Source organism: Trachurus japonicus, chromosome 7, assembly GCF_045865225.1.
Source record: "Trachurus japonicus isolate A0001 chromosome 7, Traja_1.0".
Taxonomy (NCBI): Eukaryota; Metazoa; Chordata; class Actinopteri; order Carangiformes; family Carangidae; genus Trachurus; species Trachurus japonicus.
Genome location: NC_140913.1, coordinates 18,399,194 through 18,427,136, shown reverse-complemented (window position 1 = coordinate 18,427,136; position 27,943 = coordinate 18,399,194). Strand labels below are relative to the sequence as shown.

At 43.3% G+C, this 27,943-nt stretch overlaps 2 protein-coding genes across 4 annotated transcripts in view; both read left to right on the top strand.

Moving 5' to 3' along the window:
* Window positions 1-2,206: 2,206 nt before the first annotated feature.
* eno1a (enolase 1a, (alpha)) lies at window positions 2,207-11,432 on the top strand. Of its 3 annotated transcripts, none has more exons than XM_085781778.1 (12): window positions 2,207-2,272; window positions 4,574-4,668; window positions 6,696-6,791; window positions 7,499-7,557; window positions 7,953-8,022; window positions 8,424-8,557; window positions 8,718-8,940; window positions 9,730-9,927; window positions 10,243-10,444; window positions 10,545-10,653; window positions 10,741-10,799; window positions 10,912-11,432. In XM_085781778.1, exons 2-12 carry the CDS (start codon window positions 4,584-4,586, stop codon window positions 10,973-10,975), a joined length of 1,299 nt encoding a protein of 432 aa, XP_085637904.1. In that variant the 5' UTR covers window positions 2,207-2,272; window positions 4,574-4,583; the 3' UTR covers window positions 10,976-11,432. The 3 variants fall into 3 exon arrangements, with proteins under 3 accessions (XP_085637904.1, XP_085637905.1, XP_085637906.1); XM_085781779.1 differs by lacking the exon at window positions 7,499-7,557 and adding an exon at window positions 6,957-7,015; XM_085781780.1 differs by lacking the exon at window positions 2,207-2,272 and adding an exon at window positions 4,309-4,479.
* A 2,124-nt stretch (window positions 11,433-13,556) lies between these two features.
* The window catches only part of rerea (arginine-glutamic acid dipeptide (RE) repeats a), a 124,243-nt gene continuing 109,856 nt past the window's right edge, over window positions 13,557-27,943 (top strand). Inside the window, exon 1 of the mRNA XM_085781775.1 lies at window positions 13,557-13,912. The gene's annotated coding sequence lies outside the window, so the exon portion shown is untranslated. The remainder of the gene's footprint in view (window positions 13,913-27,943) is intronic.

Here is a 27,943-nt window from a genome sequence, read left to right as displayed (position 1 = left end):
TTGTAAGTGCTTGAAATAGACCCTGTTCCTGCTCAAAGGAGCTGTGATGGAAGGGAAAATGTGCAGCTATGTGAGGTTCACTTTGTGGTTGAGTTCATTGGAAAACTGCTGAATAAGAGCTTAGACTTCTGCCAGTGCCTCCAAAATCCTCTGCCTGTAAATGAGCTGTACAGAGAGCAGCAGGTACGAGGGGCAAATTTGCTAACAACCAGTGCACATTAATTATTAGGCATATTTCATGAAATACGTAATGGTTGTTTATTAAAACTGAAAATTGGTTAATTCAAAAATATTTATCATTTATGATTTACAGTATGTCATGGTTCACTGGGATATTTGGATATGGCAGAGCTAATGTCTATATGCTTTTATGGCAAGTCAAAATGTCTAAATGATTTACTTGTTATGTAGCTGTAATATTCTGGTCTGAGCAACATTGACAAAATCACGTCAAGGCCACTTGAATTTGTAACCGGTGGCACAAAGTAATTACATTTCTTGAGTGTTGTGCTTTGGTTTCCTTTCAACTGCATTATATCACATTAGACCGGTAGTTGTGAATCCTTTTATCAGACTTGGTGCATTGTTAAATATTAAATATGGAAGAGAGCCTAAATGAACTGCACATTTAAACACAAATTACACATTAATAAATCATGGATGATGACCCGGTAGTATAACTTAAATAATATTGTATTGATGAACTCTAAATAAATGGATGATTGAGTTCTATCCTTGCTTGGAATTGGATGCTGAACGCACTTGTGTCATTTTTTTTGTGAGAGCATCCAGCCAGCAGATGGCGCAGTTGGATGTAACACTGACAGTCTCAAGGTCACTGCAGCAAGCTTTCATCACACTTGAGCTCCAGCAGCTCTGATCTGATCTGCCATGGATGCTGCTGCGCTGCACTGCGCAGCTGCGTGACACTCATGTCCTGTAGTGATGAGATGTCACACATCTGTGGGGAAACCCACTGTTCACTCATGTTGTGATTCATCTCTGCAAAGTCTCTAAATGAATTCCTGGTGCAGTCCCTGCTTTCAATGCAGAACTGTTGCATGTACTCATGCAAATCCAAGTAGTTTGACACTGTCAGAATGGAAAAAGTAACAGGCCTATAGATCCCTCTGTCTGAGGTTTGATTACTGGCCGGTACGGATTAAGTTAATCCAGGATTGTTGTTAGGCGTACCAGTGATGTTTTGTGTGCAGGTATCATGTGGGAATAATAAAACACTTCCATATTTAAATCATCCAACATAAGCAAAGGTATATAATTATATGTGGTTTGGTGTTTTGAATGTCAATAGATGTCCAGATCAAGATGGAAACAGACACATTTGGTGTGAAGTTTATGTTACCCCAAAAAATTATTGTTCCAATGGCATTTTATTGACTAAGCTATATTTTGTGAAACAGATGGTTTAGGACAAAACTAGCTTTCAAGTAAAAGTAATGACAATGATATTACTGACGTATAGCCTAATAAGTCATTTAGGCTATTTGATATGTGATGCATCCAGTCTTATTGATACCTAAAGCTGTTACATAAACGTGGTGGAGGAGACAAGCATCTCAAAGTTGCAGTAACAGTTAGTCAAGCAGATTCACATTAAACTACTATCCACTGATGCAATGCCTTTGAAACGAATTCATTCATTCTAAGCCAGCCTCGACATATTTTAGCCATCACTGCTTCCTGTGGATCAGACCTATTAGGAAAAAGCACACAGTCTCCTGAGACATAAATTCTGTGACATTCATGATGGGGAAAAAGAGAAAAGTCATTGCCAGAAAACGTGACCATCGGTGCCATGTGACCAAGCACGAACCACCGCATCAGAGATCCTGCCTGCTTCCCTGCACGTACTCCTCTCTGCGTCATCTTTCCGCATACTACTACTGCCCCTTTACCGTCAAGCCGACACACACAAAAATTACAAATCCACTTTAATGAAAACATATAATGCACCCCCCTGCTCCCTAAACCTCTACACACAACCTTTATCACAAGTGATGCTCATTGCCTCTAGACACTATATCCGTATCCTTCTTCGTCCCTAACTTGGGGTGTGTGACGGTGAACGTGCGTCCCCCCTCGCACTCACCCGTTCCGTGAGTCGGCCTCAGCCAATGGCATCGCTCCGTGGCCCCGCTCCTTCCTGATTACGTTCACTTATCATCGACACCGGGGCGTCACGAGCGCCTTCTCTGCCTGCCCGCACGAGAGAGACACAGCACCGTCCTTGCACACAGTTAGGCCGGAAAAGGTAACTTTAACTCCATTTCTCTGCTTTTTTGTCAACGAATTCTAGGCTAGACCATAATAATTATATTTAAAAAGATATATATCAGACAGCAGATATTGTTATTAACTGTTTATCTTCCTGTTAAAATATGTCTGTGGTGGTCTTCATACTCGACGACAACGTCAAAGTCTTCTTGCGGTAGCTACTGATACTTTGTCGAATATATATTATCGGTTAAAGCCTCAGTTGATGGCTGTTGTAGGATTTGTAGGATGGAGCAGTTTGTAGCCCACCCGTCTATTTTTAAACCCGGCCGTCAGCTGGCGAGATGTCTCTCCATTTAGAGCTGCAGTGTGTGTGGGAAAGGTGGCGTCAAGTTGCAGCTCTAACTTCCAGCAGAAGTGGCTTTTTCCATTTGTTAAGGAAACGCGTTGTTAGGCTAAAAGATGTGGCAGGATGTCAGACACTGTCACAGACTACATAGGCTACACATGTCTAGGTCAGGCAGCCAGTGACTGAGCTACCAGTTGCTTGCAGTTGCAGCAGACATGGGGGTGTGTCCAACAGATATAGGAAAACTACTGCTTGTAGCGATATTACACAAGCTTTACTGTTCAGTAGTCATCTCTCTATCTAACGGATTTCCTAGCATGTGTGTAGTCTTTACTCAATTATTAAGAAGTTTATTATAAGTTTTATTATAAGTATGAATAACCATAAATGTTATTATATCAGCTAGGCTATATATTAAATTATATCCTATATATTTAATAATTTTTTTTGACGAGGTTGCACACTGCTTACAAAACATATCAGGTATCCATCCTCAATTATTTATTTATCTTTGGCTGCCATTTTGTGCTGCCAGGTTAGCTCCTTGCTTTCCACTGGTTGCAGTAATCCAGCAGCAAAAACCTTATAATGGGATAGGAACATCTGTGTGTGTGGCATCCACAACATAAGGCACATAGGCTATGCAGTGCATGCCAGGGCTACAAGAAATGATTATTTTTAGTACTGATACTAACAGTGGCTACTCTACTGTGGCTGTGACTCAATTCATACGTTTTTCTATGAAACATAAGAAAATGGTGCGAAGTACACACAAGTATCCTCTAAATATCCTCTAAATATTTATCGACATCAATTGAATATCAAAATAGTTGTCTGTTCATGGGTAAAAATATCAAAACTGTGGTTGAAATACTAAAGTGGTACCTTTTCCTTGAGGAAATATGAACATGATTTTCCCCCAAAAAACCATCCTAATTTTCATTTTAACCCAATCTAACCCTTGCCAGACATTAGCTGCAAAATGTGCCAGCCCTACAGTTAGGCTAGTCCATAACCAACCAAAATGTGTCCCTGGCACAGAACATTGAGGTTCGATCCCATCCGCTGGTAAACTGTAAAACATTTTTCCATTTAGCAAAAGAACAGGGTGCATTTGTGTTTTAGTGATTTTGCCTCTTGGCTGTAGACACTTTCCAGTCAGACTTTGAAGGACATAGAATTTTCCATTTGTTCTAATGTAGCTACACTCAAGCTTAACTTTGGAGACTGTACTCAGAGTTCACTCATGCATTTAGAGTGGGTACATGAGTTAGTCAATAGATTCAGGGCAAGTTGGATAAAATGAATGAAATCAATAGTGCAGCATCATGGTCTGACAGTCTGGTCTAAAACCTTCTCTGACCTCCACTTTTGGAATTTGGACAGATAACAATGGCTTCATGAAATTGGACCGTGACCAAATCCTATAAAACACAACAGTGGAGTGACACTTGAACAAAAAGAGGTCAAACATGCATTGTGACGAGTCACTCTTTATCATTTCTTATGGTGACTTTTCACTATGCTATCAGGAACTCTTTCTCCAGTGTTTAACAGTAGTGTTCTCTACTCTGTTTCGCAAGTTTTGACATGTTTTGTAATCTGATGAATTAAGTAAACTGAGGGGACCTGCAGAGATTTTTTTTTTTTGCTGCATAAGCCACGCCCTTCTGTGACTAATATCTCTGCAATCCTGGCCACCCCACATCACTTGGATCCCTTGGTTCAGGGGGTGTGCACTGCCACTATATATCTTCACTTGCAGAGTCCAAGACATTGTTTATTGCTCTGTCTCCAGACTCCAACTCTAAATTAAATTACATTTTGCCCAGACTTTGTCATTCAGCATTTCCATTTTTGCCCAGTCACTGTTTTGGATCAAAGCTTTTAATTCAGTAAGTACCAGTGCAGGGTGTCTGTCCCTGCTTGGCCTGTGGAGCATATACCGCTATACTGACTGACGCCTGTTTTCTGTTGTTTTATCCGCAGATCCAGAACCATGTCCATCCTGAAGATCCACGCCCGTGAGATTTTTGACTCCCGTGGCAACCCCACTGTGGAGGTCGATCTGTACACCAAGAAAGGTACCGCATGGCTAATAATATGTTTTCATGTTTTGTTTAACGTCATCAATTGTGGTCAAGAATGGCAAAGCTAGATAACCAACTGCAGAATACCTTAGTTACAAAGCTTACTGCATACAATCTGTGCACATTGTTGAACAGGTATATTTCAAAATCATTCAAAACTTGCAATTATTGCTCAGGTTGTGTGATGCTGCTGTAAGTACCAATCGGTTTCATTAATTATTTTCATCAAATGAATCTTTTTTTGTCTCTTCCCAAATCACATTACTATTGAAAGCTGGGTACGTTGTACTGTAGATTATGATGGTCAAGCCAATGTGGCTACTGTGGTGTGAGCTCCAGGCCCAGACTGGAACAGATCAGATGGTGAATATGTGTGTGTGTGTGTGTGTGAAAATAGCTCCTGTAATATCACACTGCATCTCCAGGATTCTGTTACTGTAATGGTTCCTGTTGTGGAGCACGAATAGCTTATACAGTAGGTACCTCGAGCAAAGCTTTGAATTGAGATGAGGTATTGAATGCAAGGTAGAGCTGATGGGTAAATGAAAGTATGGTATGCCTTATTCACTGTACACTGGATTACATAATGAACTGTTTAGCATGTATACCTCAGGTTGAGATCAGCTTATTCAATCAGCTAATGGTCAGACAGAAAGTTTTTTGGCACGCTGTTCTGTCCGAGAGCTAAAACAAAGGAACAGCTCAACCCAGCGAAAAGGTCCTGAGAATGTTAATGAAGTAACCCGAATGACCATTGACATGGAAGCAAGTGGGACAGCCTTCACCACACTGGCTGGAAATCGACTACTCAGACTATTCAGCAGCCCTGGTTTGGCAGGGGAGCTATGTGCTCCAGTTTACTGTAAATAGCACCTTTATTCCTTTTTTTTTTTTTTTGGACGAGCATCCCTTTTAAGTCCACCACCAGGCATGTTTTGGCATCACTAACAGCACAGGCCTAAGTGAGTGGAGCAGCCAGAGCATGTCCGTCCTAGTAAATGTAATGTGTTTTGCTGTGTTATGTAACCAGCAGCCTCCGGATCACAGGCACACTAGAAAACCTCCTATGCTGGTTGTAAGAATGATGTAATTTCTGTAGCTCTAGTAATCTAGAGAGACATTTATACTCGCTCACTCACTTATTATATCCTCTATTAAGGGGGTTATTTGCAAATAATGGCATTTTTTCTTAAATGTATTTATTTGTAAATTTGCTGATCCATATAAGGATAGTCTCAGCAAATGCATACTATTGATGATTTGTTTGATTGTATGTTGCCAGGTAAAATATGAAGCAGATATAATGTCATAGCTCTACGTCTCAGTTTATTGCCCGATGGCTTGTTGCCAGCATCGCCAAGCTGCATTTCTTCATGCAGATGATGCGTTAAGCCTGAGCTCACGACCGAGACAGCAGCTCTGTCCTCCTGTCCTAAATCCTCTTGAGACTCGCGCTCGTTTCTGCCGCTCCACTGAACAAACTGAATACATTTTTTGCTCATCCCAAATTTCCCCTTGCTTGGTTTTTAAATCCAAAATGGGCGTCCTCTTATAAATGGGTGTGGCTTGGCATCCTTGCATAGATGCACTGCACATGCTCAGACAGCAGCCTGTCTTCCCCTGTTACATCACAGCCTTCTGCAGCACAGCCAGTACGACTTCCTACACACACACTTTGTCCCTCTGTCTGAACAGAGAAACAATGGATAACGTTACTGAGGCAGGGGATGCCATCGGCTCAGCCCACAGTGCATTTTACTTGTTGGTGCTGCTGTGAATACCAAGCATCCGCTCCTACACCCAGTGTCCGAACAAACCTGTGTGTTCTGTGCTATACAAATGCCACATCCTAGGCACAGACATCAAAGTCATAGAGTTGGTTGTCATTGTAAAGGCTCATATAGTGGAAATACATTGCAGCATTTTATCTAACTGCAGCCAGCCCTTTGCTGTCTGTCTTGGGACATGACACAGCACTTTTTAGGAAATGACGATTACAAAACGTCCTTTGTGTCTTCAAGGTCTTTTCAGAGCTGCAGTTCCCAGTGGTGCTTCCACAGGCATCTATGAGGCTCTTGAGCTCCGTGACAATGACAAAACACGCTACATGGGCAAAGGTGAGGACCGCCCCCTCCATACACACACACATTCTCCCTCTAAACTATCTGGTTACTTCTTTTCTGCTCATCTCTTTAATGTCTTTCCCACACTGTTGAACATTCTGCCTGTCCACGTCTTCATTTCTTCATTTCTGGTTCCTCCATCTTTCCTCCCTCTGTTAGGAGTCAAAAGAGCAGTTAAATATATAAATGAATTCTTGGCCCCTGCACTGTGTAACCAGGTAAATAAAGTGTGGACTAACAGGATGACTTTTACATGGCGCTGTGCACAGCAGCATGAAGATTGGGTTTGCTTTTGGAAACTAACCTTTGCAGGCATTAACAGATGTTCACAGATCTAAAAAGAAAAAAAAACTAATAAATGACACAATCATAGATGATACAAAAAAGTTCACATCACAATCCTCATCATGATTGCAAAATCATTTTCTATCTAATGCTATTGTGGCGACTGGGCTCTGTTGGAGCGAGGGGAGAGTTGGTATTATGTTTATACTATGTAAGCGTTATGCTTGTGAATTTATGTACTTCTGTACACTCTCTCTCTATATATATATATACCAATAAAAAGAGTAGGAGCAACAAAAAAAAGAAAAAAGTACTTAGTCCTAAGATTGGATGAGGTCCACTGTGGTCATCTGTCTTGCCTGCGCTGCATGGTGTTCCTCTGTCTGGGTCAGTTATGGTCTGCTTGTCCCTTGCAGGTGTCTCAAAAGCTGTTGAGCATATCAATAAAACAATTGCACCTGCACTGGTTAGCAAGGTAGGACCATTTATTATTTGACTAATTTTACTGTTTAATGTCTAATGTCAGGAGAAATGATGTAAAAGTATAAGTAACATTGGCAGCAGAACGCAGTCTCCAAATGACTAACTGTACAAGAACACGTGGTAAGAAATTGCACACAAGTGACATGTTGTTGACAGTATTTAACATTAACCTAATCTCTTCATTTTTGCATTTATAAACTTGATACACCTAAGAGATCTCTAATCCACTGCATTAACAGAGCTGCAGTGGTGTTATTCTGAGATGCTGTGATTACTCTAACATTATTTGAGTGTGTTCTTTTGAACTAATGACTTGATCAAATCAAATGTAGTTTGTCTTTAACATTTTGAATGAATAATGAACATATCATATTGTGTCTAATCCAGGATGTGAGTGTTACCGAGCAGGAGAAGATCGACAAGCTGATGCTGGACATGGATGGCACAGAAAACAAGTGTAAGCTGCTACTGTGTGTTGTGTGTGTGTGTATGTGTATGTTAACATTTTACTCTACATCCAGTGTTGTTATAAAATGATCATTAAGTGTCAGAAATGCCAGTTTAGTGATCACTCCAGTATAAAGAATGCCTGTTATGCAGGGGGCAGTGAATGAGTGAATAGAGAGAGCGAGCGAGAGAGTTGTGATTTCAACATTCATGTGGGTTAACAAGGGTTAGTGTTGTTTGAAAATAAGGACATTGAGTGCCCATTAAAAAAACATGTACGTATAAACAACAAGGGCTCATATTGTTATTTCAAGGTAATGCACGCAATATCAACATGCTGTCGTTTTTTTAATGCTGTCTTAAAAGTTCTACAGACAATGTATTGATATATTGGCATCTGTCGTCCTGTAGCCAAGTTTGGTGCTAATGCCATCCTGGGCGTCTCCCTGGCTGTGTGCAAGGCTGGTGCAGCAGAGAAGGGCGTCCCCCTCTACCGCCACATTGCTGACCTGGCTGGCAACCCTGAAGTCATCCTCCCAGTTCCTGTGAGCCTCACTGTTGAATTGCCTGAATCAATGTGCCTCAGGCTTTTTTAAAGACTCTTATTTCTAATAGGCCTGGCAGACATGTACCATTAATGTTTGATCATTATGTCCTGTTGTGATTGCATTAAGCTGAAAGTGGATCCTCTCTGCTTCCCTTCAGGCTTTCAACGTCATCAACGGTGGCTCTCATGCAGGCAACAAGCTGGCCATGCAGGAGTTCATGATCCTGCCTGTTGGAGCCAGCAGCTTCAAGGAGGCCATGCGTATTGGTGCTGAGGTCTACCACAACCTGAAGAATGTCATCAAGGAGAAATACGGCAAGGACGCCACCAATGTAGGAGATGAAGGAGGCTTTGCCCCCAACATCCTGGAGAACAAGGAAGGTGAGAGCAAACAGTCAGAAAGCTAAGGTGCTTTTTTTATCAGTAAAAGCCAACAAAGTAATTTCATGTCATCGGTGTGCTCCTTAAAGGGACAACGAGGAGTTTTGGAAAAGCAAAGCGTTTTCACACTACATTTATGAGCCTCTGCGCGCACCGTAAAATTCTTTGACCGGCGCAAGACGGACTCATGTTTTCATTCATCAATAATTAAAGTCAGAGGTTCAAAGAGGTTCACATACCGTCGTAGTTCTGACCATAAACGGCGATTCTGCGGCGTTATTCTCATGACTCGCCACGAAGGAAACGCTGGTCGGCTCGACCAGCATTTCCACCACCACTAATAATAACAAAATAACGATAGAGACAAAACGATATATTTATCGAAAATGGGCCCATTAACAAGTGTGGGTAGCGTAGATTCATCCACATTAACGTGAGACTTTTTTTATAACCGCATAGAAACTCCTAGTTGTCCCTTTAAATAGCCCAAAGTGAATGTCTTCAAAGCAGTGCATTCCTAGGTCTTCCCAGGGAAGTACTTCACTTATCATTTCACTCTTGGGCTGACATATGGTTTCTAAATTAAGGCCTCAGTGCAACACTGAGTGCATAGACTGCCAGCCTCTGACTCCAGTGTCAGGTCAAGGTGCTGATATGGCAAATGCCCCAGTGGAGCAGAGTCCTCGCGGGTGACTCATTTGAAAGAAAAAAAAAAAAAGACTAATGTTTGTACTGTATCAGCAACATCTCTGGTCACTGTTTGACTGTAGTGTGTTGTCCTTGTTTCAGCTCTGGAGCTGCTGAAGAATGCCATCGGCAAGGCCGGCTACACTGATAAGATTGTCATTGGCATGGATGTGGCCGCCTCAGAGTTCTACAAGGCTGGAAAGTACGACCTGGACTTCAAGTCACCCGACGACCCTAGCCGCTACATTTCTTCCGACAAGCTGGCCGACCTCTACAGGAGCTTTGTCAAAGATTACCCTGGTGGGTTTTCTACTCTTAATCTCTGACATACAGCCTGAAAAGTGTTTCAGTCCATGGTTGACAGACAAGTTGCTATAAATTGTGATCACTACCGTTTCTGTAGTAGTACTATAGTACTATACATCCACAAATGGCTACTGTGTTTTCACACTTAGCAGCTTGTATCTGCTGCCCCCAAGTGGCCAGGAAAAAAAACAGTTTTTCCAGATGTAACGTCTCTGTAAATCATGATTCATCATAACATCTTTTTAACGTTAAAACAACCGTTTATTTATGAGCAGTGACTAATATTACTCTTTTCATGCATCTTAACAGTTGTGTCCATTGAGGACCCCTTTGACCAGGATGACTGGGAGGGATGGTCCAAGTTCACCGCCAGCACCAGTATCCAGGTTGTGGGCGATGACCTCACCGTCACCAACCCCAAACGCATCTCCAAGGCTGTGACCGATAAAGCCTGCAACTGCCTGCTGCTTAAGGTCAACCAGATCGGCTCCGTCACAGAGTCCCTGCAGGCGTAAGTGTCCACAACAGTCGTAGCAGTGGGGTCAACCTGTGATGCCACAATACTAGAAAGTAAATAAAGAATCAGCTGACTCATGTGTCTACTCCTTCAGCTGCAAGATGGCCCAGAGCAGCGGCTGGGGCGTGATGGTCAGCCATCGCTCCGGAGAGACAGAGGATACCTTCATTGCTGACCTGGTGGTCGGTCTCTGCACTGGACAGGTAAAACCTCAACCCATTAGTGATTTTTTAAAGCATTTTAAAGCTGACAATACAGGTCCTTTATATGCCATTCATTGTTTTCTTCAGATCAAGACAGGCGCCCCTTGCAGATCCGAGCGCTTGGCCAAGTACAACCAGCTGCTCAGGTAAGTCCAGCTCATCGTACATCCTTTGCTCCTTAAAGGCACCATATTGCAGATATTATTTATTGGGTGATGGATCCATCCACCTTAACAAACTGCCGTCACTCTCACTCAGGATTGAAGAGGAGCTTGGCGACAAGGCCCGTTTTGCTGGCCAGAACTTCAGGCACCCCATCTGAGCAGGTCTTCTTCCACGGGCCTCTGTGTGTTCATTGCTCATGAATAACCCCCCACACATACACGCCACGCTAGGTCGCCTGCCCTGTCTGGAGAGAAAATGGAGAGAACACTGCTGAAATCCAAGGTCCAAGTCTGTGGTCTGTGGCGTGGAGAAGCTGCAGTACGTCTTGTACGTCCACAGTTCAGTTCACCCTCAAAACTATGCTTTAGCTCCTGATTAGTGTTGGTCCCTATGTTCGTGTTCCGTGTACCTGTGTGAGAGATTTTTCTTTAGCGTCTTGTGAGTTGTTGTGATCCTTGGTCCTTCTACTGAGTATTTGAGCTACTGTAACTGTAGTATGGCTCTGCCTCGAGCAGCGGTAAGAGTACTGTATGTGCAATGTGTCGCATCTGACAAGGTCTTGTGTTGCTGTAAGCGTTGGCAGAAATACGTAATAATAAACAATATAGTTTCAAGTGTGTTGTGTTTGTTTTTTCATCCTTATGTTCCCCCGATGAACCCTGAATCATGTTTACTTTATATGATACAATCCCTATTTCATGTTAAAGGTTTTTAATTTAATCAGTAACAAGACCCAAGGGATAAAACTCAGGGGGAAAAAAACTCTGAAAGGATTTAATTTAAAGTAAGCTGATAGATTTTACAGTAAATGTAATGTCTCATTCATAATTTATTGAAAACTTTCAGGTAGAAGTGAGAGTGTCTGGAGTAATGGGGGTCCACTTCAGTGCTCCTGTCTGTTTTTAAGTGTGTGTGATGTAATCTGAGTGCCACAGAGAGGCTGAAACATGAGCTTTGTGCTGTGGGACGCCATTTCTGTCCCTCCGCTGGGTAGAAGGATCCAGTGAGGCTCTATGCAAGCTCTTTTTGTACTGAGCCATGCCAAGATAAATCAAGGTCTATTTACCAGTGGTATGGCACCAGTGGGGATTGCCAGCTGGATCTGTGCCACACCAATTCACCTCATGTGGTTCCTGTCTGAACCTGCCTCCATTGTTTAGCCGTCACCAAGGAGATGTATTACAAATCACTGGTACAAAGACACAACATCCTGCATATTGCAGAGTGTGGGGTCAACTGTTGTGGATTTCATTTAGCAACAAATAAGAGAGAAAAAACCCTTCTCACACTTAAGTGAATTGCATGGTTTCACATAAAAGTTAAGCCTCTCTGAGAGAAAATCTGGGTAACTTGTAAATTGACACCAGTGTGGATTATAATAGCTCTCACGGTCTTTCTCTAAGACCGCAATGCTGAATTTCTTTTCTTTGAGACCTGCGCCATCTAGTGGTCATATCCGTGTACTAACCTTGTGTAACATGTCACTTGCAGACAAGAGGGGGAAAAAACGCATCTGTATATCACTGAAGGTTTTTCTCTATTCACAGGACATGTTTTACATAATTCGTAAAAATTTACTGCAGATATAACAATACAAATATAAGCCCATAAAATGACTCGAATTGAAGCCAAACATCAATAGGCCACAGTAGCTCCAACAAACCCCAAAACATCTTAGTTTAATTGTATAGTGTAGTGTAGCCTATCTTACATTGTGTCTTTTACTATGTTGGAGGGGCCGTTGTCATTGATTACAACTTGGTTTAGTCAGTGGAAGATCCATACTGAAGGTAAGAACTCACTCACTACAACAGAAAATATCCTCCAGTCTATTCAAAAGAATATGAAGGTCAAAGTAGAGTTACAGAGCCATACATTAGGCTACTTACTTACTACTACCTACTTACTCTTGATACTTGACCAAAAAAAATCATTACTAAACTGTGAACAAAAAAACAACTCACATACAAATGTACAAGATTTTTTTTTTTTGCACCTATGTCCCTACCCAATCAGCAGCGCTCAAAGAAAAGGTGCGACCACCCACCTTTGATGACATAAAAAGGCTTGTAGGATGCGCATGCGTCATTTAAGAAAAAGCTTGAACCATTATACTGCAGTTCCTTTCTTATAAAATTAATCTATTCTATCTAGTCATATTTTGTAATTCTCTTATTCGTTCATATAGTAAGACTTCATGTAGCCTATCCTTCAATTCAATTCTGGTGTGTTTCGTTTTGCGTCAGTGTCGGGTTAAAGTTCTGTTTTATTCTGTTTGTTATCATTATGTCATTTTATTTTTATCTTACGTTATGTTATTAATGAATTAATAATGAATAATTCTCTCTCTCTCTCACACACACACACACACACACACACACACACACACACACACACACACACACACACACACACACACACACACACACACACACACACACACACACATTTATTCATTTATCTATAGCCTATTTATCTATTTATTTGTATGTGTCATTCAGCAGCTTCTTATCTATTTAGCCTATATTTTTCTGGCGTCACTGACTGTCCATATATAGTCCACATAATAATCCAAATATAGTCTGGCAGCAGTGTCACAGGTTTTTAAGGATGAAGATAGACCCAAGTGTTGCCACAGAGCTGATACTACCAGGACTGTCTCGGTGGATGTTCCCAGCTTTGACCAGTGGGTGACGATATTTTACCGGTTGAACTTTGAGAACCCCCCAACTGTTCTCACCCCAAGATGAAGAAGGATGCTGTCATGCTGAGTGCCTCTCACACACACTAGTCTGAGCATCCCGGCAGCGATTACTCCCTCTTTTATTCTCAAGTCCATCATTTATGCATTTTATGACAGCATTATATCAAACGTGCTCCGCTCCGTTATAGCTGCATAAGAAAAAAAAGAAAAGAAAGAAAGATATACAGGTGGCATTGCAGCTGCTGTGCTACTCTCTGTAGTGGCGACTTGGCTAACTAACGTTGGCTAATTGCCCCTACTGCCCCTACTGCTGCTGCTGCTGCTGCTATTGTTTGTTGTTGCAGTCTCTCATCAAACAAATCACAGATGTTGTAGATCAAGCTCTTTAAGGTAAGTGCTGTGAGCTTCAACCAACCTTCAGTCTTCTTTGCCTTTGATGCTCAGTAAGAAAAACGAGAAAGAAATGGCAAATATATGAGTGGGGGGGTTTAGTTTGTAAACGCTGGACTGTGTTAACGTACACTTCTTTGCTCGCTTGCTCGCTAGCCATTTGGCTAATTTGCCTATTAGCATCAGCTAGCTCGTTAGCTGATGGACTTGTTCGCCCCTTTGCTGTTGCTGGTTACCATGAACTACCGTTAGCAGGCTAGCGTCAGTGACTAGCACTGATTGGGAATCAGCAGGGAGCTGTGTAATGTCTGGATACAAACAGTCGTTGACACCGGTTAGCACAGGGAACAGACACTATACACAACATGTTTGTAGTATTATTAAACGTTTATGTGTTTTGACGTGCACATATCCTCACAATACCACAAGGCAAACGTTTTCCCATTTTGAACTGCACAGCGTAGTAGTCTCTGTTGCAGGGAGTAGTCTGAGCCCATTCAGCTATTGTCATTAGCTCATGGAAACGTTAGCTGGCGGAGCTAACTTGCTGTCTTTGTGTGCTTGACTTGTTGTGGTCAATTATTGTTATCTAGTTTTTTACACTTTGAGAGTATAAACGAAACGACTGTGGTCTGTGCTGGTTTTTTACCACACAAAGCTGAAACCGGGGAACGGCACAGCCCGCGTTTACTTTTGGAAACAAAGATGCAAGTCTTGTAAAAATCCTCATGGGAGAAATTTGTCAACAAATAGAACCAGCAGCTTTGGCATTAACACTTTTCACCTCTGGCAGGCTGAAGAGTTGAAAGCAACTGAGTAGTAGTGTAGTGGTGACTCTGCTTGGAACAATTGTAGCTGTATTTTCTGTGCTTTGTGCTTTTTGCTTTTAAACAGGGAAGTGGTATTTTTGAATGAGCTTAGTCAAAGTTACCATGAATTGTAAGTTTCTGAAATGGCATACAAACAGACTTGCTTTGCCCTGCTCATTCAGTTTTTTTTAATTACGTTTCCAACCATTGTCAGTGCACCTTTCAATATCTCTAACTTAAAAGGGAGAGCTATTACAAGCCTTTTTTTTTTTTTTTTTTACTAAAGGCACATGACTCACTTCTGATTTTTTCATTTTCTTGTGCTTTACACATTACACATAGTCCTGCACATCTGTGAAACTCAATCATAACTAATGAATGTACACTATGTTCAGTGATCAAATAGAGTGGAAAACATTTGCTTTGTCTGCTGAAATAATTTAATTTAATGGTAATAACAAAGGCTGTATTTTCTTACTTGTCAAAGTGCCATAACATTGGACTTGGGTATAAGGACATGTTTACTCAATTATGTGCAATCTTGACAGTGTTGTGGTGTAAAACATGGACACTCTCAGCAGCACCACAACATCTTAAATTTATGTGTAAAAAAAACTGACAGGTTTTGTGACCTCTTCCTTTTTATCATTGTCGCCTGTCCAGGTCTCCTGATAATGGCATGACACTGAAGGGAGAGAGGTCGCAGAACTGAAAAACAAAGTTCAAATACACATGTATATGACTAGGATTTAGTAACAGAGGGTTAGGTAAGAAAACACCCACACTCATACTCAAATTACTGCTTTGTTTTTGTCATATTGGTCTCATTGGACATATCCTGTGTCAGTCAGATGCACCTCTGACAAAGGCACACTGGTGAAACTTTTTAGCTCCATACGTGTTGCATATGGCACATCAGGTGTTTCAGTGTCTCCTACGTCTGCCAGTAGCTTAGTGGTTGTGATTTAGAATTTCTTAGACTGCCACTTAGACAGTAAACTTGCTAGGTTCGTTTACAGAGGTCTTCCATTATAGGCTATACGTTGATTACTACTTTAGCACAACTCTGACTGAAAAGCACCTCATTGTTTGGTCTATGGTTTTTGTTGAAGGAGAATTCTTTATTTTCAGCAAAGAGGGTAATTTAAAGTAACTTAAAACAGAACATTTGTGGTGTTTGTTTCTTTCATGTTATTCTGAGGATCTTTTATTTGACTTTTTGTTGTGTGTAATGTCCTCAATTCACAGTGACCGGTAAGTTCAGAGGAAAGTAAGGATGTTTCATAGTGTTTCACTTTAAATCTCGAGACCGGCTGCGGGTGAAATTACTTAGAATTACATATCCAATGACACACCCATGGCCATTGAATGTCAATCAAGCTCAGTGGCTGTAGTAGCAGCAGCAGTGTAATGATAAGAGAAATGTAATAACCCTGCTATTTTCCTGTAATGACTAATGTGGGTGTGAGCAGTGGCAGCTCTCTGTGAGTAATATTCGATCGCAGATGGAAAGCTACACAGTCTTAAGGAAATTCCCTTTTTACCGTGCTCTGACACCTCTTTGTTAGATGATTTGTCAATACACATTCTCAGGAATTCAATGTTTACACGCTGTGCTTGAATGGCATCTTGCTGTTTTTCACCTACATGCTGTCACTACGTTTTTATTTCATCATGAATCGTCATGAAAGATGATTTCCACATCATAATGCCTCTACTCTCAGAGCTACTTCATATTATACACACCAAGAAGACATTGTGGCGTTTGTTTTTGCCAAAATGTACGAGGTGGTGCTTTACCGTCAAGGCCTGTCTATATTTTTTTTTTAAAAAGAAGACATTTTACCTTCAGCAGGGCTATTGTATTTCAAAGAAAGGTGATTAGGCGGATGTGTTGTTTTGTACAAGACTGTTTTGCTCAGGGACTTTATACACAGTATGAAATAATGTTGGCAGGAGAGGTAGCTAAGCAGTGACAAGTCTGTTTTCCAGAACCAACCCAGGGAGATTATGTGAAATCAAGCACCTTTAGTCATTAGGTGACACAGAGACATCAAAAGAGAGTGTTGCCCTGTATTAATGTTATATCTTGTATGGTTGCTGCAAAGAGGAGACAGTGGACAATGAGGGGTTTAGCCTTTTTCCTTTACAGTGCTAGATATCAATTTCATTGCGAGATATCTGGCTGTTACATAGAAAATTAATGCTCTGAACAAAGGAGCAATGTTCACTCAAAGACCTCTTGATGGGCCATTCAAGTGCTGTATATTCATTAAAAATAACAATCTGTCAGCACTTACTGACAGCACGCACAGTGAGCCAAGCTCTCTTTATTGTTCTCCGAAGATGTTTTTCAGTTCCTGTGCCAAGAGCTGGGTAATTGGCTGTAGCAAAGCCTTGCATGTGTTGTTTTAAGATATTGGACTGACACGCACAGGGCACACTGGCAGAAATGAGGCAGCCCCCCACCACCACCTCCACCACAACCACCTTTTCCCTTTTCCTGGCTTATCCCAGCAACTCAGAGGAGGCAAGATGCTGGATGTGTTTTGTGTTCTTTGACAGCTTCCCTTCACCTCTCATAAGAGGAGATCCAAGCATGCTGCATCATATCTCATCTTTGTTTGATTCGGGCCTAGCTCTGCAGCTCCACAATTGTGCCAAGGAGATAGTATCAGCAAACGCTATCCGTGTTAACAATTGTGAGCTGTCTTGCTGCATATTGCTGGTGGTATTTGATGTACTAGATGTGATCAAATCTGCTCCCTGTGTGTGAGTTCAGTCATGGCGAAGTCGGTCTCACTTCATCCTACATATGCCGTCCTGCCTTATAGGCCTGGCTCGGCATGGTTTCACATCTTAACTCATTAGGCACGTTGCGTTTTGTGTTGTTGCCAGCCCTCTCTGCATGCAGGCCTTCAGCAGGTACAGCAAAAAAAGGAAAAAGAACAAAAGTTCTCCATATTTTCCATATTTGCCTTGTTCACTTTTGTATGTGGGTTTGGGGCCATGAGACTGCAAAGTGTTGCAACTCGCCACATTTTGTCCTCTGTGATTTATGTACACGAAAAATTGGACAATAGAGTGTGGAAACTGGAAATGGAAGCTTTGCTAGGATTTGTAAGACTTGTGAAGCAACAGCAAACATAGGACAAAGAACGCCCTAAGAGGCTGTCATGATAGAGTCTGCGGCTGATATATCTTTATTTGACATTTTCTGTTCCCAGTATCTGTTAGTTTAATGATAGCTTAAAATAACACCTGAGCATGCATATGGTAGCCTATTTTTTTTCTTCATTATTTGGGCCTGATAGGCTAATAATAGCACTTAGTCAATTACAGTGCCAAAAAGCATGAATTGAGTGTTCAAAAATAACAGTCAGCCATTTGCCATCTCAGTAAAAGAGGAAAATGAAATGGTGTAGGATCAGCTGGCTGGCCCCCGAGGAGAGGGAGAGAAAGGGGGGAGAGAGATGAGGAGGAGTGCTTTGCCGCTGTGTGTGTCAGTGCTGATTAGGTAAGAGATTGCCTCATGTAATGACACGGCATGGCGCTAGTGGTGCAGAAACACAAACAATGCATGCCAGTGTTTTACTGTGTGCACCCCCTGCAGCTGCCTGCCTGAAGATGTTTATATAGACATATACACTCTCCCGAGAAAATCTCAGCGTCTTTAGATGGTGCCCTTTTTTTTTTTTTTTTTTTTTTTAAACAGCGATACACAAATTTACGCCATCCAGAAGCCAATAGCCCCTTTTGTCTCAGTGCTCTTTTTCTTGTGGAGCACAGATGAAAGATGGAGGTGATTAAAGGAAAGGAGCACAATGGAGTCTGTGCAGTTTTCTGTCAGCACTCATTGTTGCCATTGACAGCAATGTTTTTCAGCCGCACAAATATATTGTTAAAAAGGGCTACACAACCTGCCAGCCCTCTTCTGCTCTGTGCGCTGAACCATTAAGTGTAAAGGGAACATGTCATATTCTGCTTCAAGCTTGTGACCGTTCAGGTTTTTTTCGTCAAATGTATTGGACCCATTATACACAGCAATGGTGACTGAGTTTTCACTCATTAGCTCGGCTAATAATAGACCTCCTTCAAGCTGACACCATAGTGTTGGAGTGCAAAGATCCACTGTTTGCTGATGTAATGATGGAGGTAAAAAAGTCGCTGTGTTATAATTATCAGACAGCCACCTTGATTAGCAAGTCTAAATGATGCAGTTGATTTAATTGATTGTTTTATAGAGAGATGTGTCAATAACAGCTGTCCATTATCCACACAAACCTGCCTTTAATGAAAGTGGCTGTAACAGCTTGTTATGATGTCTGTTTTTTTTTTCTCTGCACAATAGCGAGTATGCAGGACATTGATTTTTAACACTGTGGATGAGACAAATTATTCATCCATCTCATTACAATCTACTGGTTGTGTGCTCCGTGACCTCTGTGACGAATACGGGCTATTGCATTGATGCTGTGACTCTGCACATGAGACACAGTTTGTTCGCAGAGCACAGACGTGTGACTGAAGTTTCAGCGAGAGTCGGCACGCGAGTCGTCGCTGAGCTCATAGGGTTCATGCAGCTGGTGAGGAAATGACCCGGGCGACATTGGGGCTCTTTTCTACTCCTTTTCAAGAAGTGCCTCCAGTAAAACAGCGTCCTTGCTCGCCCTTGCGGGTCAGGCACACCTATTGAGCTCGCCGAGACCCAGGTTTAGGCGCAGGGACTTAGAGCTGGATCGACTCGGTTTAAGGATGGACATCTTGTCTCTGTGCCGCTGTTCCAGCAGCCAGCACAGAGAAAATGAGTTCTGAGGATTGGGTTTAGATTTGCCACTGTAGCACTTCCACTCTGATACACTGTAGCTACCATCAGGGGAAGGCTGTCAGAAAGAGAGAGGGGGAGAGAGAGAGAGAGAGAGAGAGAAAGAGAGAAAACAGCGAAGCACAGCAGTGCTATCTAATAGATCAATTTGTAATAAATCTGTTGCCTCAAGCTGTTGTTGTTCGCTTCTACTCAGTAAAAGGTGTCTGCGTTTCTCAGGCAAGAAAATGCTTGTCAGGCCGGGCATACAGAGCTATCAGCGAATGAGACACGCCTAAAGCACAGTAAATCATTTTCTCTGTGCTCACTTTACATAGGTCGAACACATTGCTCTCTTATCAGCACATTCCATTGGTCAAAAAGGGAGGTTATAACCAATCGATAGGGCTGAGCGCTGAAATGAGGAGGTAACGCTCCCCTCATATTAAATTTCCCCATTGTCCAATATGAGCCATTAATCATGATGAAGGAGCTATTGATTAGACTATCAGCCAAGGTTGGTCAATTTATTTGCCAAGAGTCATTCCACAATGTGAGGATCTGTTGAAGAAGTGCTGCTTTACAACAACAAAAACCAAGCGGCAGGAATTGAAACGGCCCCATTATTATGACAACAGTTTGATCTTAAAGGTAACAAAAGCACGGGCCTCTATAAAGACCACATGGGACCTCTCTCCCGCTCCTCCTCCACTAGCAGCCATATGGACCGTACTAATTGTGTTTTACGCCAACCATTTTCACCGATCCATTGGGGACTTGTGGAAGTGCTGTAGCTATAATGTCACCAGCAGTGGGCTGGCTCATGAAAGAAACATTAGCAAGCGAGATGAGAAGACAGGAAGGCAATACACTGCAAGTCAACACAATTATTGATTTCATTCAAATGAAATCTGTGCTTCTCTGTTCTGAATCTGATGTCGGTCGCCTTTTTAAAGTATGATTTCTATTATTTTCTTCTCCCAGTTGTGGCTGTGGCCCGAGACCATATCGCGTTCATTTCAGTCTCACACACACGCACCTTGTCAGCCATTAAAATCTACTTCGAGGCACGATGCCAGGGTGTAAAGATATAGCTAATAAGAGGATTTATTCTTGTAATCCCACACATCTCCAACGATGTTTTATCCTATTAATTCATTTGATGATTTTTCAGGGAAGTATTCTGACCGGTGCCACATTTAGCCGGCTGTAAATCATCTTTCATCTGTTTTTGTTTTGTGACAACACAGATTCAGAGGTTTGTTGATGTAAATGTGACATTCACAGCATTTTGCGTCGCCCTTCAGGCCAAGGATTAGCCGTAAAGTGTTTGAAGTGCTAAGTGTGACTGAGGCAAATCAATGTGTGTTTTAACGTCTTCATAATATACAATCATGAAAAGGGCACATCTATGGAAATTAGATCCTGCGAAGGAGGGGAGGGAGTTGTGACGATGGAGAGAGGAGAGAGAGGGAAAAAAACCCAACGTGTGCGTGTGTGTTTCATTGTGTCCCCGCTAACAGTTTTCTTGTAATTATTGAAACTGATGTTTGCCGCGGAGCTGTAAATCTGCACGATCTCCTGTTAATAAAGCAGCAGAGGCAGCCGAGCCGCTAGACTGGGAAATAAAAGGCAATCAAGTCTCCAACATCCTGTCCCTCGCCCCAAAATGAGGCAGCAGAAATCCTAATTAACTGAGAGGATGGGCAGCTCTTACTACAGTGCTTGGCTAGTCGGCTCCAGAACTAGCTGCTATACTCTAATGAAGACACTCTGCTATAGCCGCCTGCAACCTCTCTCTCTCTCACTCTCTTTCTCTTTCTCTTTCCCTTTCCCTCTCTCTCGCTCTCCCTTCCAGCCCTCTCTATCTGGCTCTTGCTTGCCTGAGGTATTTTCTCCCTCCTTCAGCTTCTTTCCTTCTCTACCTCCTCCTTCCTTCCTTGTGTGTGAAGTTGTGGATGTGACCGTTGCACTGATGGAGTGAGGGAAGCTTTGTTGCCTTGAGGTGTCTGGGAGTCCTGCACAGGAAATCGGTGAGCTAGATGATAGCCTCTGTGATGGTTATTGCTGCCTATGTAAAGTGCTGTGTGTGAGAGAGAGAGAGAGAGAGAGGGGGAGAGACAGCATTGATCTCCTCCCATTGATTTCATAGATCCTCTTAAAGATGACAATAAAGTTGTCTTTCTTTGTCATCTTCAAGCGCTCCTTTTCAAATCAGTGATGTGGCAAATTACTCCTGTCATCAGTTGCCCATATTCAAACAGCATTGTGTGATCATTTGCAGAGTTGAAAGTCAGGTTAAATCTTGCTTTGCACACTTGTTTGTGTTTGTGTGCGCGTGCGTGCATGTGTGCATGTGTGTGTGCAAGCCTTTGAACATGACATCCAGTAATACAGTGGTTATGTGTTACTGTTTTGGTGCTATCTGAAGCTGGTATAGGCCTGCAAAGTTGCTCATATATAAAATAAGATATGCTCTGTGAGGTGCATACAATGCTATAGCCACATCTTTGTTGTTGTGGAGGAATCAGATGATTGATTTTTTTTTTTTTTTTTTAAACCCGAGCTTGCCTCTGCTCCCAGCCAGCTGCTCCTCACTATTTACCTGTAAACTTGTCCTTTCTGCTTTTTGCTTTGTCTGTGGATGGCTGCAGAGCTCTTCCCTGTACCCCCCCTCCCTCTCCCCTTCCCGCACCCGCCCCCCTTTTGTTGTACTAAGCAGCCCAAAAGCCTCCAGGGATGAACAGACAAATAGAAGACAGCGAGAGGTGAGGCTCAGTCCCCACATTCTCCCATCTATCTTTCTCCCTTGCGAGCACTCTGCCAGACAAGTTTCCGGGCACTCAAAAGCAGCAAATCGACTCACTGTTGGATTCACTGTCACTTAGCTGAGCCGGGGCATAGCAGCGCACTAGGAGGCCAAATCCTCCTCCTCCCCTTCTCCCCCGTTTCACCGCCTTCTCATATGAAGAAAATGCTATTTGGCATGGCATTGCTGAGGCCTGGTTCTCTGCATAGATGAGCTTATTCCAGTCTAGACCCCCCTCCACAAAAGCCCCTTTCTTCGCCTCCTCCTCAGTTATAAATTAGTGGGGTGCTACTCATGACGACTCGATGGGTCGCTTGTCACATTTTTTTGGATTATTCCAACAGGACGGGTCCAGCGAGCCAGCCTTCCATGTTGAATCGCTTAATCTCCCAAAACAACACGATTGGCTGTCGAGATTGCACGGCGCCCATCGCACGAATCCCCTCATCAAGGTTGGAGGACGTTTTTTTGTTTTTTTGTTTGTGCAGATTCTGTGATTGTGATTGAGCCGCGTGGAGGACGCTTGTCAGACTTTCAGGCTTTTCTTTTTTATTTCCGGCACAAAGCAAAAAAAAAAAAAAAAGATCAGCTCGGCACAAAGCCAGGCGCTCGCTGCAAACACCACATGTAGTAAGCAGCAGAGGAAGGTGGTAGTCTGGCTTCACATCACACTCATGCACACAAGCACTCAGATGCTGCTACACAAGCGCATAGACAACATGCGCGCAGTGTATTGAAAGCCAAGAAGAAAAAAAAAATCCCCCTGACAGCAGGAGTTTAAATTTCACTCCTCGGTGCGACAGCTCTATCACAAGGAGGAGATTCACCAGCACCTCTGGCAGCCCTCAGAGACCCCTCCTCAGGGAGCCAGCAGTCCTCCCTGTCTTCTTCCCTGTTTCCCTCTGTATTTAGCACTCAGCCTTTTCCTCTAATCAACGACAGGCTTGTGTAAATCTCTACGTGAAACAAAGCACAATGCTTCTGTATTTCTTTTTTTTCTCCTCTTTCCCTCTGCTTGACTCTTCCCCAGAGTTTTTTTTGTCTTGCCTGAGCAGCTGCTGCTGTGAAGAGGATGACAACAAGCAGAGAAAACTAAAAGGACACGTCGTCTTTATTCCCCCCCCACCTCCTCCTCCTCATTTTTCTCCTCTTTCTCCATCACTCTACCCTCTTAACATAGCTGCTTACATTACACAGGGCTTGTCCACCTTGCTGTTGCTGAGAAATCAAGATGATAAAACTGATAAATATGTGTGATTCTCTGTGGGTATTAATCTTAGGTTGTATATGGGAGAGAGAATGGAGGTCAGTGGGATTTTTAAAAAAGATATGTGTACATTTATTGTAAAGAAAATGGCGAATAAGGGAGCTCCACGACAGCCGTGTTTTTAATTGTTTGTGACACGTGAAATGAGGAACAATAATGTGTGACTAGTGGGCCCTGGAGATTACAATCTGGTCAGCCGCTTAAAGGAGTGTCAGAGAGATGCATTACCACATCTCTGTCTCCCTCTCTGCCCCTCTGAGCCATAAACCACTCACCAGCATTTAGCCAGCAGTGATTTCTCCTCTGTTCACCTCCTCGCCCTGTTCGTGATCCTGTGGAGCTGCTGGTGGAAAACCTCCCAGGCTGCTCGAAAGAAACCTCTAGTGTGTGTGAGAGAGAAGAGAGAGAGAGTGTGTGTGTGTGTGTGTGTGTGTCTGCTCGCAACCCTGGTTCTCGGCAAATCTCTGCAGCACCACCTGATTTGACTTGGTAATGGGGCATTGATGAGTCTTGGGGGAAATAGGAAAAAAGGAGCGCAAAACTGTACCGCAAAAACCCACGACTGTGAAGCGGCAGCTAATGACAGACAGCGTCGGACTTCTCAATAGCAGTTGACAAAAGAAGAAAAAAGAGAGCGTGGGGGTAAAAATGGAGGACCGTCGAGATATAGCTGTCATCTGTTGATGCCTACAGCCACCTGCTTTTCTTATGGGGGGGGGGGGGTAGAGAGCTTAGAGGTGGAGATGGGCTCAGGCACCCAGGCTTCAACTCCATTTGTATTTTTACTCCACTGTACTGAAAAGGCAAGTTCACTGCCTAGGACAGCAGATTATTTACATCTTTAGCAAAGCTCGTTGCTCACAGAATATTGAGTTCAGTGTGGAGAGACATAAAAGGTAGCCAAGCCAGGAGTAGTAGGAGAGATAAAAGCAGGATCGCTTAAGCACTCTGTTATTTGGAGCACATTTCTACTGCTGTTGATGTAGCCACCAGCCTAATAATTCATCTTGCCTAGTTTTTTATCACTGGGCGCACGCCCACGCTCATGCACACACACACACACACACACACACACAAACACCTACACACAGTAACTACTCACAAACACAAATTCCCCTCGCCGGCAAGGGTAGACCCCTTCTAATATAAAACAAGCGATTCAATTCGATGCTGCTAACAAAAAGCAGGGGCTGCCTGCACCCAGCTCCCTCACAGGGGCATCTTGTCTGTGTTATCACTCCAGCTAGTGCAATTAATATTAATGTGCTTTAAAGCACGCTCCAGCAGCCCTGCTTCCCTCTCTCTCTCTGTTGCTTTGTGTGCATATGTGAGTGTGTGAATGTGAATGTGTGTGCGCGCTTTGTGACTCAGGAGGAAGAGAGCAATAAAGCCAGCGGGGGATAAGAATCTAGGCAGGATATGACAGTCCTCATGTCAGCTGTCTGAGAGCTGGAGGGATATGTGGATAAAGACAAGGGATGAAGCCGAATCCCAACCAGCCAGACAGACAGGTAGTAGCTGCGGCGCGTAGGTAGAGACGCCCGCCCCGACGTCCACGCCGGCTTGACTGGAGGCTGTGCGCAGCCTGTTTATTTAGTCATGTTGTAATAATGCTTGACCTTTTCTTTCAAGTCCACGGCCTGACCTTTAGCACCTTACTCCTGTGCAAATCAATGCTTATGTGTGTGTGTACGTTTCTCACTCACACACACACACACATAATACGCACACATGGAAAGAGGGAGAGAAACGAGCACCTCCTTTGCAGGGAGCTTCATGGTCTGCCAACTCCAGGAGTGGATTGTTCCAAATTAGTATGCATTAGGTGGTTAGTGCAAAGCATTTAATTATGCGAGATGGCACTAAACTGTCTATGTTATGATTAGCCCAACACGTTACAACCTTAATCTCTTAATTTTTTTCCTCTCTCTTTCCATGGGTGAGGAGAAGGTACAAGGTGGGGGGGGGGGGTTGGGGGATGATAGGCTGGTGAAGGACGACTAGGCAGTGGGGGGTTGGGGGTGGTAGGAATGCTACCATATTCCCACTGGATGTTACAAGTACCCCTACTATCTCTTCGGGCAGTGTGTGTTCTCCCGAGAAGGATTTTGATATTTTTCTTGTCTTCCATCCTTCACTCTCCCTCTGCAGGCGCCGAGATACTTTGTCAGACGATATTGAATCACGTCGCTTCCTTTCATGTGTGTATGTGCACATCCCCGCCGCTCTGTGTTTTCACTGAGCTGCTTTTCATGGTAGGCAAGGGTGTTTTTTTTGTTTTTTTGTTTTTTTTTAAATCTCGGGCAGCAGGCAGCGGTGGCAGAAGCAGCCTGGGCAGAGTCGGAGTGAGCCAGGCAGCCATCCAGCCAGGCAGGCAGGCGGGCAGGCAGTCAGTCGCTGCAGTGGAGCCCCAGCAACTCCCCGGAGGAACCCATTATACAGGAGAGATATCAAACCATGAATCATTTACGCCAGCCCTCCCCTCCCCTCCCGTCTCCTAACCTTCGCACGCAGTCCTGACGCCCGGCCGGCCGCCTGCTCGCCACTGTCGGCATCTTTAATGAATGATTATTGCATTTCATAAACATGGACTACAGTAATTAAAGTATTATTGATCCTTCCCATTTGCTGTTGGTGGACAAAAATGTTAGTTTTTTGCCCACCTCTTCACATCTTGTGTTTGTTTTAGGTTTTTTTTACCACTGTGGTGGACAGAAGAAGTCCCTCCAGGAAAAGCAAAAGGGGATTTATTTACCCAAATGTTGTAATTTTTTTTATCTCCTTCTCCTCTTTAGGCATTTCAGGAACAGGCTTCACTCAGAGAGGCGGGCGGGGGGGGGTGATAATATGGTTGGGTGGGGTTTGTGGGTCTTTCTAATTGGGCAGTGTGTCGTGAGGATCGTGTTGGACTGTTTCCCTATGTTGGTGTTTTGTGTTTTGCGTTAAAGGTGTAGGGGCACGGGGGTTAATGTGCTGGAAAAGAGTGATTTAGGTCAGTGGTCGTGTCTGCATCTGTCACCCTGACAAGCTGGCGCTCTCGGAGGCTGTGTGGCGTTGAATAAAGGAGAGAGTGAGAGACAAGTGAGGAGAGAACTGGCTCTTTCAAATGGAAAAAGGGAAAACCTGACTTGACTGTGATTTGTGCTCTCAGCGACAGGCACCCTGTTACAGGCGGCCGTGTGATATAAACCTAATCAGTTTCACCTCTTTATTGAGGATCAAGACTGTTAAAGCTTCTGCAAAGAAGTGCACGTCTCCCTGCCTTTCTTCCATCTGTTTTTCCTTGCTCTCGCCCTCCTCTCCCAGCTCTCCCTGCTGCCATTTCTCCCTTCCCTCTGCTCTCACTTTCACCACGCTTGTCTTTCCCTCTTTCGACATCTTTTTCGGTGTTTTCCTCATTCACCCTCAGCCCAGTTTCAATCAGAAGGGCACTTCAGTTCCTGTGTAAATATAACAATAACTGATGAGGGAAAAGTGCTGGCATTTCCACAAGGGGGTAGAGGAGCCATTTTGTGTATCATTTATTAATACGTCTCTGTCTTTTTTTGGGCTATCTTCCCAGGAGTTGTAGCGATTGTTTTCTGTCATATGGACAGAAATATACCCCTCGAAATTGTTGTAAAATGCAGCAGTACAGTTTCCTCGTGGTGATAAATGTCTCCACACTTTGATTAATTTCCTTCCTGTGTTGATTTGTTTTATCGGAGGGTTCATTTATATATTTTACCGTGAGGGTTGGTTTAATCTAATTATATTTATTCACAGCTGTTGTTTGTCTTCACTAAAACTGCTCAATAATATCATCACAAGAACATTGTTGCTAAACACATGCTCTAAAAGCAGGAGATGTCCCGTTTCAACAAGGCTGTGCTGATTGCTAGCCTTTTCTCCCTGCCCTGTGGCTTGTCCCTTTTGTTAGTGAGCCACATGGCTCTCTACAGGGCTTAGTCTAATCAGTGCTAAATATTCAGCGGTAGCCCATAGCCTAATCAGCCAGAGCATAATCATTGTCAACCAATTGCATTCCTCTTGACCTCCCAGATGGAGGTAAACTGCGCAGCCTCTCCATAGCGCCGCCTCAATTACTGCAGCAGTAATGGCGATAAAGAAGACCACAGGCTCAAATGAAAATGGCTGATTGATGTGGACACACATGGCTCATAATTGGATTTAAAGGAAGGATGTTAATGGTGTTAGGGGCGCCGTGGCCGAGCAGGACTCTAAACACTGACCAGGTATTTAGTGGTTTAGCCTCCCGCTTCCTCGTCTAATGCAGTTGTGCATCACAACAGCATCCTCGGGGGTCTTGGCACCTAAAGCCCAACCCTGCTGCAATGTCAAG

Excerpts from the sequence above, each read along its gene's own strand:
- eno1a (XM_085781778.1), top strand. The coding sequence starts at position 4,584 with ATGTCCATCCTGAAGATCCACGCCCGTGAGATTTTTGACTCCCGTGGC. Across the intron at positions 10,654-10,740 it reads TCGGTCTCTGCACTGGACAG|ATCAAGACAGGCGCCCCTTG; the intron begins GTAAAACCTCAA and ends TGTTTTCTTCAG. Across the intron at positions 10,800-10,911 it reads AAGTACAACCAGCTGCTCAG|GATTGAAGAGGAGCTTGGCG; the intron begins GTAAGTCCAGCT and ends ACTCTCACTCAG.